At 43.4% G+C, this 12,223-nt stretch overlaps 4 protein-coding genes across 4 annotated transcripts; 1 reads left to right on the top strand and 3 right to left on the bottom strand.

The window, feature by feature from the left end:
• Positions 1-70: 70 nt before the first annotated feature.
• On the bottom strand, positions 71-3,841 carry I206_103780 (uncharacterized protein; the record flags this gene model as incomplete). The annotated part of the gene is made up of 12 exons (XM_019159419.1): positions 71-319; positions 394-449; positions 522-921; positions 991-1,101; positions 1,162-1,318; positions 1,392-1,866; positions 1,943-2,592; positions 2,647-2,666; positions 2,720-3,012; positions 3,088-3,274; positions 3,349-3,712; positions 3,783-3,841. The coding sequence occupies 12 exons, from the start codon at positions 3,839-3,841 to the stop codon at positions 71-73; spliced, it is 3,021 nt and encodes a 1,006-aa protein (XP_019007471.1).
• Positions 3,842-4,323: 482 nt separating this feature from the next.
• I206_103779 (uncharacterized protein) lies at positions 4,324-5,706 on the bottom strand (the record flags this gene model as incomplete). The annotated part of the gene is made up of 1 exon (XM_019159418.2): positions 4,324-5,706. The coding sequence occupies one exon, from the start codon at positions 5,704-5,706 to the stop codon at positions 4,324-4,326; it is 1,383 nt and encodes a 460-aa protein (XP_019007470.2).
• A 1,690-nt stretch (positions 5,707-7,396) lies between these two features.
• Positions 7,397-8,028, bottom strand: I206_103778 (uncharacterized protein; the record flags this gene model as incomplete). The annotated part of the gene is made up of 3 exons (XM_019159417.1): positions 7,397-7,476; positions 7,536-7,683; positions 7,744-8,028. The coding sequence occupies 3 exons, from the start codon at positions 8,026-8,028 to the stop codon at positions 7,397-7,399; spliced, it is 513 nt and encodes a 170-aa protein (XP_019007469.1).
• Positions 8,029-10,405: 2,377 nt separating this feature from the next.
• I206_103777 (uncharacterized protein) lies at positions 10,406-11,666 on the top strand (the record flags this gene model as incomplete). Its single annotated transcript, XM_019159416.1, has 5 exons — positions 10,406-10,509; positions 10,572-10,729; positions 10,837-10,888; positions 10,957-11,069; positions 11,149-11,666. The coding sequence occupies 5 exons, from the start codon at positions 10,406-10,408 to the stop codon at positions 11,664-11,666; spliced, it is 945 nt and encodes a 314-aa protein (XP_019007468.1).
• Between the last annotated feature and the right edge of the window lie 557 nt (positions 11,667-12,223).

Genomic DNA, 12,223 nt, shown 5'->3' with positions numbered 1-12,223 from the left:
GATCAGTAGATCCTACGCTATTCATTACTGTCCACAATGTACCTTATTTCTCGTCCGTCTACATGATTTTCTATACGTTATATTCTTCAATTACACTTCTGGGTTTGACATACTCGCCCAATGGCTTGTAAGGTATGTTATCGTATCCGAAGGCTGTCAAAGAACCTAATTCCAAACCGCGAGGGGTATCGGTCCATTGAGGAGCAGCCGTTATACCAATCACGATAACTCTGAGACCGTATTTGTATTCCGGTGTTCCAAGAGCTGTACCATTTTGAGCGTCGAGAACTGAGATCAAGTCTGGAACACCACATATGACCTGAAAACCAAATCAATAAAGCCCGCACTCGCAATACACTCGCAATAGTAGTAAATTGGAATGAAGACACTTACCTCGGTTTTGCCATCTACTGTATGTTCACATAAGAGATTCTCATTCTTGAACGGAACTTGAGATTGAAAAAGCAGATTCAGTCATTATGGCCGGGAATGGATCGTATGAATTGATCAGCATGACTCACTCTTCATAACTCCTCGGAAAGTCCTTTTCGAATGTTCGGGATCTTGTATAGTATCATCTCCGGCCAGAGCGTGGATTTCTATTTCACCATAACTATGTCCTTTGTACAACCTCCTTCCTACACTAACGATTTTACCTTCGAAAAGAACTCTGGCAGCTTTATCTCCACCTAAAGAATCAACCAAGACTGAACCAATGTTATCGATATTTGATTGTTTATTTGCTAGAGCAACAGCACGTCCAATCCTCCATGACTGAGATACTGTATTTCTGATCAAAGCTTTTTGACATTCGGTTTTGGTTAATGGTCGAGCAACTACCTGAGCTGAAGTTCCCATTTCCATACATGCTGCTCTTAGGATTGAGTCGACTTCTTTAACATTTTTAACTTTGGTCAGAACCTGTGAACGCGATCATCAGCATCTTAAGGTGGCTCAGAATGTATGAATCCTCTCGACCGTCAAACCCACCATCTCGGTACCATCACCACTGCTTAGAAATGTAGGGAGGACCATTGAACCTGAATCGTCTTTCGCATATACATTCACCGTCGTCTGCCATCCAGTAGGATATGCTCGGCCCTAATAACCGCAGAAGTCCATGGTGAGCTGTGTACGGTCAAAGGGATTGAGAAATCTCACCATGAAGTCTCCATCAATTACAGGCACGTTTAGATCTGTGCTTGATCCCCCAACCATAGCTACCATTCCATTGCCACCGCCTATTTCTAAAGCAGCAAGTCCACCAAGATTATCTTGACCCATATATCGAAGTAGTGATTTCACAGCCTCTCCACTCCTATCGAGCGATATAATTAATCAGCATCGATGACGGGTCCATAGCTGCAATGGGAGTTTGTGGCTCGACTCACCCAGAAGACATTAGTTTCTCAGCAGCTACTTCCGGACTTCCGATTCCACCACCATACATGACGACTTTATCAGGGTGTAAACTCTCTATATCGATGACTTTACATTTGGCTCCAGACCTAAACATTTCTCTGAGAGCGAGATAACAATTATGTGGATTACCACCCCCACCGGTCCCAAGGATATAACAACCTGTCGAGATCCATTCTATATCGAGTTCAGATAAAGTCCACTCTCCACCTTCCACATCCGGCTTGTAGTCGATGACATCTTGAGCTGTGATGGGTATGTCTTTATCCGGAATTTGCCTGCCTTCGTTGGCAGCTCGAGCTTGACCGACTGGAGATTTGGTATCCCATGAACGAGAAGTTTCGGGCGAAGTGTGGAATTCAGCGTTCTCAGCGGTTTCTGGATTGGTCGCTTTTCCAGTCCATTCGCCGGCAGCTTTGACGTAGAACCTACATCGACCCGTAGTGTCTGCCCATCATTCTATTACATCAGCTACAACGAGTTCCTTTCCGGAGAAAGCTGGCAATAGTGAAAAGGCACTTACACGCGATGGGTATAGCCTCACTCTCTACAATGAATGTATGCTCTCTATCCGCCCCAGCAGCGATAGCTTTATCTATCGCTCGTTGTTCTACAATTTTCTGCACTTCTTCTACAGCCAACCTGGATGTGTCTTCGAAAGTATCTATTACACCTGAAATTTGCGCACAAGCAGCACCAACTGCATTGGCAGCATCATAATAAGGGAATCTACGAACTTTACTAACTCCCTTCAGATCATCGGGTACGAGAATCGCACCACCTCCTACAAGGTATATAGGTACATCTTGAGCTGAGGTCTTCATGGCATCAATAGCAGATTCTATCATTTGTTTGATCCTCCCTCGAGCTGCTTGAACATCTTCAGTAGGGATCTTCTCTACTAAAGAGGGATTACCGATTGACAGGTTTTCAGTGCTCCCAGAAGCGATTATGATATCTGTTGTAGTCAATACATCTCCTCCGAATGCTACTCCCAGTTCAAGTATTTTGTATCCCACTGATTCCGGTCCAACGATTGTCTTGCCATTTAAATCTTTTCTAACTCGAGATCCACCACCTAACCCAATTGAGTGAACGTGAGGCATGGAAAAGTTCAGAGGGACACCGCAAAGCTCGTGGTATGCTGAAGCTTGGCGAGGAAACCCAGTGGGTCTGGATCGAAATGATCAATATGGTGAAATAGCAAAGGAAAAGAGTGGAACTTACAGCAATACACCTATTTCCGTCTTCGTTTGAGATTGACTTAGCTCAGTCTCAGATTTGAACAAAGGGTACTCACGGTAGTACCTCCTACGTCCATCACCAATGCAGTCTCTTTCTTTCTATCTTTATCCCCTAAGTTTGCTAAGAAATTGGCACCTCTCATAGAATTGGTCGGACCGCTGGAAAAAGTTTTGATGGGAAACTTGGACGCCATTTGGCAAGTCATAAGGGTTCCATCATTTGAGGTGAGGAAAAGTGGACAAGCCAAATTGAGAGCACGAGTAGATTCTTCAAACCCCGCTACAGTCATTTGAGCGAATTCGAGCAAGGCAGCGTTAAGGATCGTAGCGTTTTCCCTCTGTAGCAAACCTAGTAGACTTTCCATCAGCACTTGTCCGCGACATCTGCGAGAAGGTAGTAGGGCAATGTCAGAAAGAAACTTACCTATATTAGCTACCTCCTTACTTATACACACTTTCACTCCTGGTAATTCCGCATGTATAATCTCCCTGACCAATTCCTCTTGGTTTATGTCACGATCTATAGGCGAGTAACAAGCTGATACAGCTACAGACTTTATTCCTTTTTTCTTGATTTCCTCGCATATTCCTCTAATTTCTAGCGGTTCAACCTGAACTAGAAATGAGCTCGACACTTCAATCGAACGGAGAAAGTAGAAAGAGGTGAAAGCGTAGTACTACTTACAGAGGTAATTTCCGATCCATCCACTTGAAGACCACCCTCAGCAAAGAAGACTGGCCCTTCTAAAACATGTCTAAGTTCATAAGGGAAAGATACAAATGGAGGAGCGAGTCTACTAAAAGGTCCGGATAGCCGTATAACAGCTACTTTTTCCAATTTGGAAGCATCCCGTTCTATTAAACTATTCACGAAAGAGGTTGTACCGATAGACACAGCTTGGATGTGTGATTTATCGACGTCTGCTTTGCGTAAAGTTTCCTTGATGGCGTTCTGAATACCGGATGTAACGTCTGCTGTAGTCGGCGCTTTATGAGTCGCCAAGACTGGACGAGAGGATCCTGGCGTTATATCCAGTATGACGGCGTCGCTGAACACAAATAAGCCAGTCAGTGGAAGTCTCGGATATTCGCTGATCAGCAGCGGACAAAATACCTTACGTGTTTGTCCCTCCAACATCGACACCTATACGATAATTGCTTGTAGTTGGAGTAGACATGCTAGTATATCTCGGCGGGAGTTTGGTCTATTGGAAAACTGTAGCAAGGTGGAGTAGCCCTATGAGTATGAATTGTGCGTTCGAGCATGTTCCAAATATATACCAATATGTAATGTACTTATCTGATATGACTTTTGATCTGATATTAGCGCCTGATTTATGGTTGAGGGCATGATCACAACAAGCGCTATCATATCGAAAGTGGAGAAAGATAAACGAGTTTATCGATCTAATTTGCCGCACTTCATTATACAGCTCATTTGCCTTCGCTTAAATCCGAATCTGTCACGGTCTCCACTCCGAAGTGGGCAACCAACAGTGAACGGGCAGAAAAACAATTATGCAATGCATAAATCCATTGCACAACTTTACTTGTAATTATAACTATTGAAAGCCCAAAAAAACGGAAAGAAATTGTATCTAGTTCGGTGTTATCTATATATTGATTATAGGTTTATTAGGAGTACGATATATCACATCTATTACTGTCGAGTAGGAATAGGTGCACTCCAAAGAGCAATAGCATTAGGTCCACCGCAATTTTCACCTTTATTTCCAGCGCATTTCATATAACATTGAGTAGAAAGTGTTGAGGCTGATCCACCGTTCGAGAAAGAATTTCCACAATAACATTCATTCCCAAACTCTAAACCTGCTAATGAAAATCCGTTAGATTGACAGAAAGAAGTACATGTTTCGATTGACATCGAATCATCCACTAGCGAATTTTCAGTAAGTGCTCTTCCATTCACCTCCATTATACACCCTTGATAAGAGTAAGAACCAACTTGTTGGAGATTTAGAGCTAAACTTGGATTTTGATATAATTGTAAAGCGTTTCCACCACCACATGTTCTTGAACTATCTCCTCCACAAGCTTTATTACAATTAGTGGAAGGTAAAGATAACGAAGCACCATTTACTAAAGAATCTCCACAATAACATTCTCTTCCAAATTCAACCCCACCGTACTGGAATCCTTGGTTTGAACAGTAATTTAAACATTTATAAATTGTCATACTATCATCTGCCCAAGAAGCTGAAGCTAAAGCTCGACCTGTTGTACCTTCAGCTACACAAGAGGTTGAAGCAGTCGACCATCCGTCAGGTAGAGCAGGCTGGTTGAAGTAAAGTTGAAGAGCATTCGAACCACCACAAGTATGAAGAGAATCGGAGGCGCATGTTTTGGTACAGCCTGTAGAAGATTTATCGAGTGAAGCACCATTGACTAAAGAATTGCCGCAATAACATTCTCGACCATACTCGATACCAGCATAGATAAAACCTTTATTTTGACAATAAGAAAGGCAGACGTTGACGGTCATTGAGTTATCTGCCCATCTTGCGCCTGTAAGGGCTTTTCCAGAAGAAGGTTCGGCGATACATGCGGTAGAAGCTGCCGCCCAGCCGGTAGGGAGAACGAGTGGAGCGGTAGTGAGGTCGGCAGAAAGAGTTGAGAGAGCGGAGTCGGTTATCAAGAGGGAAATGGCATTCCTACCACCGCAGGTTGATGAAGAATCTCCTTTACATGGCATGGTACATGAAGTGGAAGTTTTGTAGAGGGAAGCACCGTTGGAAAGAACAGATCCGCACCAACATTCTTGAGAGTATTGAAGACCGGCAAGAGTGTACCCGTTGGAAGAACAATATGAAGCACAAGCCGATCGGGTCATACCTGTCAAATCAGAGTAATGAACACCAGTAAGGGCTCGATTGGTAACTTCGGCAATACAAGCACCGCTATCTGTCCACCCAGAAGGAAGATCAGAGTCAACGAGTACTTTAGTGACAACCCGCTTGTCAATGACGGCGGCATTGACGACGCCCATGGCGAAGACCAAAGAGAAAAGAGTAGAGGTGAACATGAGAGATGAGGGACAGATTGGTCGGACGATACCAAAGAATACTTGATGAAGTGGAATATAAAGACTAGACGAAAGGAACCAGGAAGAGGAGGAATGTTTGGAGATGAGAACTTTGATTCACGAGCGATCAACAATGTTGCTTATATACTTCCAAATCTCAAGTCATATCACTTCAAAGATGGAGAAAAAAAAGTTGAGCCGAGAAAAAAACGGATGATCGCAGAAATCGGACCAACTGATAGGGGAAAGGTACATCACGTTGATGATGTTTTTTTTTTTTTTTTCCCCCTTTTTTGAGCATAACCACCTCAGCTCTTACGCCTCTGCACTTCTTCGGAATGAGACGCAGAAGGACATGCTATGATCTTTATGTATGGTATCTTGTGGGATTATGCGAGAGGAAGAAGTATGTTTATCTTTTCTTGCTATCGAATCCGAAAAAATGAGAGTTGAAAATAAAAATAAGCTATACGTTCCTGAAGATCCGAATTTTTGGTTGCCCGGGTGCCTAGATTTCAAAGATGGCTAATCAAGGTCAAAAGTCCCAGTTAAAAGCTCAAATTCCCCCAATTCTGATGATCCTCGGGAATATTTTCAAGCAACCGAAAGTCAACAATGCAGTGTATCAGAGCGACTTCAAGACGCCAAATGCAGAATGTATCAGACTGATGGGAAAGAAAAACCGTTCTGGAATGAGGAGATGTATCGTCCTCCGTACTTGCTCAAGAGGATCCGCGAGGCGAGCCGTAAAGCTTCATTCATTGGGAGGTGTTTGTATCTACTTGATCTTATTTGAATTACTCCGCCGAGACTTCTTTTCGGAAGCTTACCATATCGTATGAAGTGCAATCTATGCAGCTGCTTCGTCTTCGTGACTGCACTATGTACCATATAACAACAAAAAAGCCTACTCGGACCAATGGATCACAGGGAAAATCATTCTTTCAGGGTCTTTGTAATTCTCGCGTGGGAACCGTTTGAACACCATGGAAGACCTCTGTCGATCTGCAGATCCTTAAACAGATCGCTACAGTCGAACGGTAAGTCCTCCAGCTTGATTTCGAGCTTGGACCTGAAAGAAAAGACCATTCAGTCTTTACGGTCAATATAATAATCTTTGATAGACTCGGGAAGGAGTTCAGCCTTTTCAGCATAGCGTAAAGCCAAGCCGGTCCGACATCTCAAACTCGGACTCAGGTGGAGAAAAGCCGTCGTTGAGACCTTATTACACTCGACTAAATCAAGCGGATCAAGGGTACCATAAAGATATAAAGACAATATCCAAGCAACCCTCATTTCAGATGATGACCTGATTTCGCGCCGCAAGCCATCTATCAGGTCAGAATACGGATCGAATGCATACTCGCAAAATCTGCCACTCCGTTTGCTAGAGTTAGTGAATGATATGTCTTTGCTCAAAGCGGCGTTTCATTAGAGAAGGATGTATTGCAAAAAGTAAGGTCTCCGCGTACCCTCACCATGGTTTGCTTTTCCACATTATCTGCACTTCATACCATTCATACGAAATCCTAGCTTCCTTCAAACTTGTTATGTAATTATAAAAAAACGCTTGCACCATTGTCCGTTTCCAAGCTATTATACGTATTCCACCAACAAACATTGTCCGTATATTATGCACCAAAAGATTGAGTAACAATCAAATTACGATGCGTCCGCTGAGACTTTGTGCTTAAGTAGGACAAGTACATGATGGGGCAGCGGAAGAAGAGGAAGAAGATGGACTTGGTCCACCTCCACCGACGTTGAAGACTGGAATAGAGATGATAGCGTTAGCTTACGGTCAACGTTCACTTCGTGATTAAACATACCTTGGTTAGTGTTTCCAGTAGTACATTGGTAAGTCTGGATACCGTTTACACCTTCATCAAGACATTGATTTCCACCAGTAATGGCAATTCTGTTGTCTCCAGTGAGGTACCAGGTTTGTTGGTATAGACCAGGGTATGAAGTCCATACCTACAGCAATGAGATTTCGTCAGACCTTTCTATATAGATAATGAGCAATGATAGACGTACTTTGAGAGCACCGTTGTTACCTGGGGTGGAACCAGCATCAAGAGCTAGTCCTGTTCCACTAAGGATGACACTGCCTGAGCCAGGGTTGATATCCCAGTTGGTAAGGTAGTTGGCGTTGGAGCAAGCAACCGATACGACAGGGGATCCGACTCCGGCCTTAGTGACTCCCAAACAGAGTCCATCTCTTCCAGAGACGATCTTAGCACTAGTGAACCTCTTCTCGACTGGAGAAGCATTGACTAATGCAAGAAGTGGTACAGCGATGAGAGCGAGAGAAGCTAACATGATGACTTGATAGTTGGATCTTTGTGATATGAAATAGAGATCAAGTTGATATAACGGTTGTTGGGATGGTAAAAAGAAAAAAACGAGGACGAGAAGAAGCTACCCCTTATATAGACATTCAGAGGGGTCCATCTGTATGCATTCAAACGATTCTACCTATCCATAAGAGCCTCGTAGGTCTCTCATCGCCGCATATCAATACCGCTGGGGTATAGCGGCAGCCGAAAGATCTTTCAAGGTGTTCGGAGAGAGGAATTGACATGCATGAGGTACTGGAAAATGAACCCTTCACTTCTGAGGTTGGAACCTCATAACTCAATTTCGCCAGTCAAACTTGTTTTAAGACGGAAATGGGAACTTCTCTTCCAACGAACTCAGATCTCCATGCGGGGCACAAGCGGAGACCATATCCAAGTTAAAGCCAAGCAGAGTATGCTACAATTTTGAGGGGCTATATTCCGAGAATCAAGCTACATTTCGCTGTTCAAATCTGATTCTCCTTCATCCGTTGAACTACATACGGAGGCTATGTTTTGTTGTCATGAATTCGTTTAATGCTGTGTTCGATCTCCTTGAGATGACTGAATGAGGTAGAAATCATATTGGATCTAATCTAAAAGTGGAATATGGGCATACATATCTTATCATGTGATGTCTCACCGATAAAAAGTTTATAATGCCGTTATTTTGACTGATTGAGTAATGTTTCTTGGCCGAATTGTACTCGTAGGTACCCGAACGAGAGAATGAATGCCTTTCATTCTGAACCTGATTTATATGCTCGTTGAAAAAACACATGACCCGTATGCTCGGACTACCGAAGTACCTCGAACCTGAAAGCGTATCTCACCGAAGGATCTCCGTGTTTATTGCATAGCCCCTCCTTCTTTGGACGAATCATATTTGCTGCCTTTCTCGCCTTACATAGCGTTACTTACCAATTGAAAGAGAAAACGGATTACCGAATCATCTGACTTGGACTCTTGATAACACAGCTTCAACTGAATGATTGGGACATCTTAGACGGATGTCTAGAACATCCCGTACCTGTTGTATGATATATACGTCATCAAAACACCAGCCAACGTAATTTATATGACCAATTCCTCAGAGTCTATCCGATTTGAACACCGCTATCTCGGCTTAAACTTTTGCCTTTAGCGCTGCGGATCTCATGACCGTCAATTCCATATTTTTTATGAGACATCCGAATGTTTGGTGATGATTGTTGACTGACATGGGTGGCTTTGGGGAACCGCATGTTTCACCTACGACCATTCAACGGAATCAATGTTGAAGGACGACATACATCCCTTCTGATATCAAGAGGGAAGGTAATGTCACGTTACTTTGGTCTCGCATGGAGTGACCACCCTGTAAATTCTTCCACATATCTCATCCGGATGAAAGCTAGATCTGCTATTCGTATGGTGACCACGTGGAGGCTATTCGTCGTTCCAGATGCGTTTCCTTTCCCTCAGGAAGTACGCAGGCAAACACCTAAGAAATGCTTGCATGTACTTCTGCTTTTCTCTTTTCTTGATTATATGGGATCCCCAATCTTACAGACACGACTACATGTCTGCATTAGTGACGGTGATTAATCAATTGGATTCAAACATGATCTAAGGGGTCATCATTGATTATATGAATTCGTACTGTGTTGTATTGAATTGGCCTGGGCGTTGTGTCGGATGAAAAGGAAATCAGCCAAGGGAAATTCACAATACTAAAGGCAACACACAAAGGAATCGCATTCCGTTCGATTGATATTAATTCTGAAGTACCCTAATTCAAGGCATGGTTTAGATGATGTTTGGACCTCTTTGGCATAGGTGTAAGACCAAGGGTAGGCCTAATACGAAAACACTGATGTATGACTATGACCGAAAACAAATTGGAATACATATTTATTTGCATATAATGATCGTCTACTCTTAAGAGGTTTCCCAATGATATTTTTAATCTCATCACCCCCTTTCAGTCTTCAAGGTTTTGATTCGACAAGAGTCCTGTTTCATTTGTAGGTAACGTCAATTCACCCTCACCACGACCCTCATTCTCGACTAGCGACTCTTCACTCCGTACCGCGAACACTACATAGATCAATCAGTCAATCAACACATCTTGAACCGACCTACGACACAACCACACGTTTTCGACCACCCTCGAACAGCTCCAGCAGTCGAAGTCGACTACATTTGGATTCCGTTCAAATCCCCATCACACTCTTTTACGCGTACGTCAATTTGGCAACACTGGTTGGACCCTTTTCATTCTTACGCCTATAAAACAGTCGAATCTCAACGATACCTGAGCTTCTTTCTCTTCTTTCTCTTTCGACTCAACAGAGAACGCTCTAGCTCATATTTACACAATGATCATCAAACGCTCCCTCTCCGTCTCCTTGGCATTGGCGGTACTTGTACCACCCATTGTCAAAGCTTCTATCTTTTCTCAAACGGACGTCAAGCTGACCTTGTGAGTTCCTGATTTCCTACAAATCGAGAATAAGCTGTGCTGATTGAAATCATCTGCTTTAGCTACTATGATATCGGTGACAGAGGTAAATGCGGTTCAAGTCCCGGTGACCCCGTGGTTGCAGGATGGGCAGATTTATCTGGTATGAATGCTGGTACAACCTATTGTGAGCAACAAAGGGGGAAGCCTTTGAATCAAATAGGTACCAATCGAATTGTTGGTGAGTACAAGTGTTCTCCTACTTTGGGCTTTTTGCTATCATTCTTATCTTCTACAACCATTGTTCCAGCTTGCACCTTGAAAAAACACTGACGAATTTTGTTATAGCCTTTGATCAAGATAAAGTATGGGCAGACCCTACTCACTGGTGTGGACGAGAGTGAGTTACAAATTCACATACCCTTGAATCATGTAGAACCTGTTAATTGACAAGGAAGTTTAATATAGAGTCAAAGTATACGGACCAGATGGAAAAGAATTGTTGTTGTCAGAAGGACCGTTCTACATCTGGGATAGTTGTCAAAATTGTGCGGGAGGCGGTAAAATTCTGGATGTATCAGGTGAGTGCTTGGGTAATGATTACGACTGCTCGTTTTTCGCGAATAGGTTGATCAAATATTGACATACTTTATGCTGCAGGTGAAGCCTTTGTCGATGCCAAGGGCGGTACATGTGGAGGAAATAACCCTGAAGGATATCGATACGATGTAATGGACAATTATATTGTCGATCCTTCCGTAGGATTAGGTGGATCATCTGGTGGAACCGGAGGGAGTACTGTCATATCCGCTGCTTCCATTATCACCTCTTCTGCTCCAGCTTCTACTCTGGATCCCTTAACTCCATCTTCCGTTGCACATGCAAGTTCATCATCAGCGATTCTCACTGGCGGCTCGTCGACGTCGACGGTTGCTCCTTCCATTACCTCTTCGGCTGTTGTCTACACGAAATCATCGCAAACTACTTCGATAGCAGCCACAACCAAACATGGCGGTTGGAGAGAATGGACCTCCCATCCCGTAGAACATGGTAATCGCCCAGCTGCATCAGTCAAGCCTTTAGCAGAACTCGCCGAATCCGAAAATTACATAAATACTACCGAAAGCGGCAAGGCTTGTAAAAGGGTGAGAAAGAAAAGAAGACTTGCGAAACAATAAAGTGAGAGACATCGGTCTTTGTTCTTTACTACTTGAAGTAATCAACCCTGACAAGTTCAGCTGTAGATTACAAACAATGCTTTATCGAAAAGACGCTCAGGGACGATGTGTATTGATTACATATGTTGGACATCCTAGTCAGGCCAATGTTTCTGCTATTCCTTGATGGAAGACTTCTATGGACTGGTTCGTAGAATTGGCAGGAGGCACAGCATGGATGAAGTATGAAACGATTTGTTTACAACTCTCATTGACATACTTCGTTGACAATGGGCAAAACCGCGAGCGGGACACTACATATCTGCGCACTTTCGATGGCCGATTGACGCCCTATGAAGTTCGATTGAAAGGTATAAACCTCAAGTAGGACTGCAGGGGTACTAGTAATCGAAATGATAACGCTTGTTGACATCCTTTCATATCACCCTCATCCCTTATACTGGTACACCAACGATGATCTGCTAAAGGACTCAAACAACGGGAATGCGCAGGCAGAACGGGGCGAGAGGCAATCTGCATTAACGGTTTAAAGGGAGTTCTCCCGGCGGGAATTTGAA

Source organism: Kwoniella pini, chromosome 5, assembly GCF_000512605.2.
Source record: "Kwoniella pini CBS 10737 chromosome 5, complete sequence".
NCBI lineage: Eukaryota > Fungi > Basidiomycota > Tremellomycetes > Tremellales > Cryptococcaceae > Kwoniella > Kwoniella pini.
Note: the sequence above shows the minus strand (reverse complement) of the source record. Positions and strands in the feature narration are given on the sequence as shown.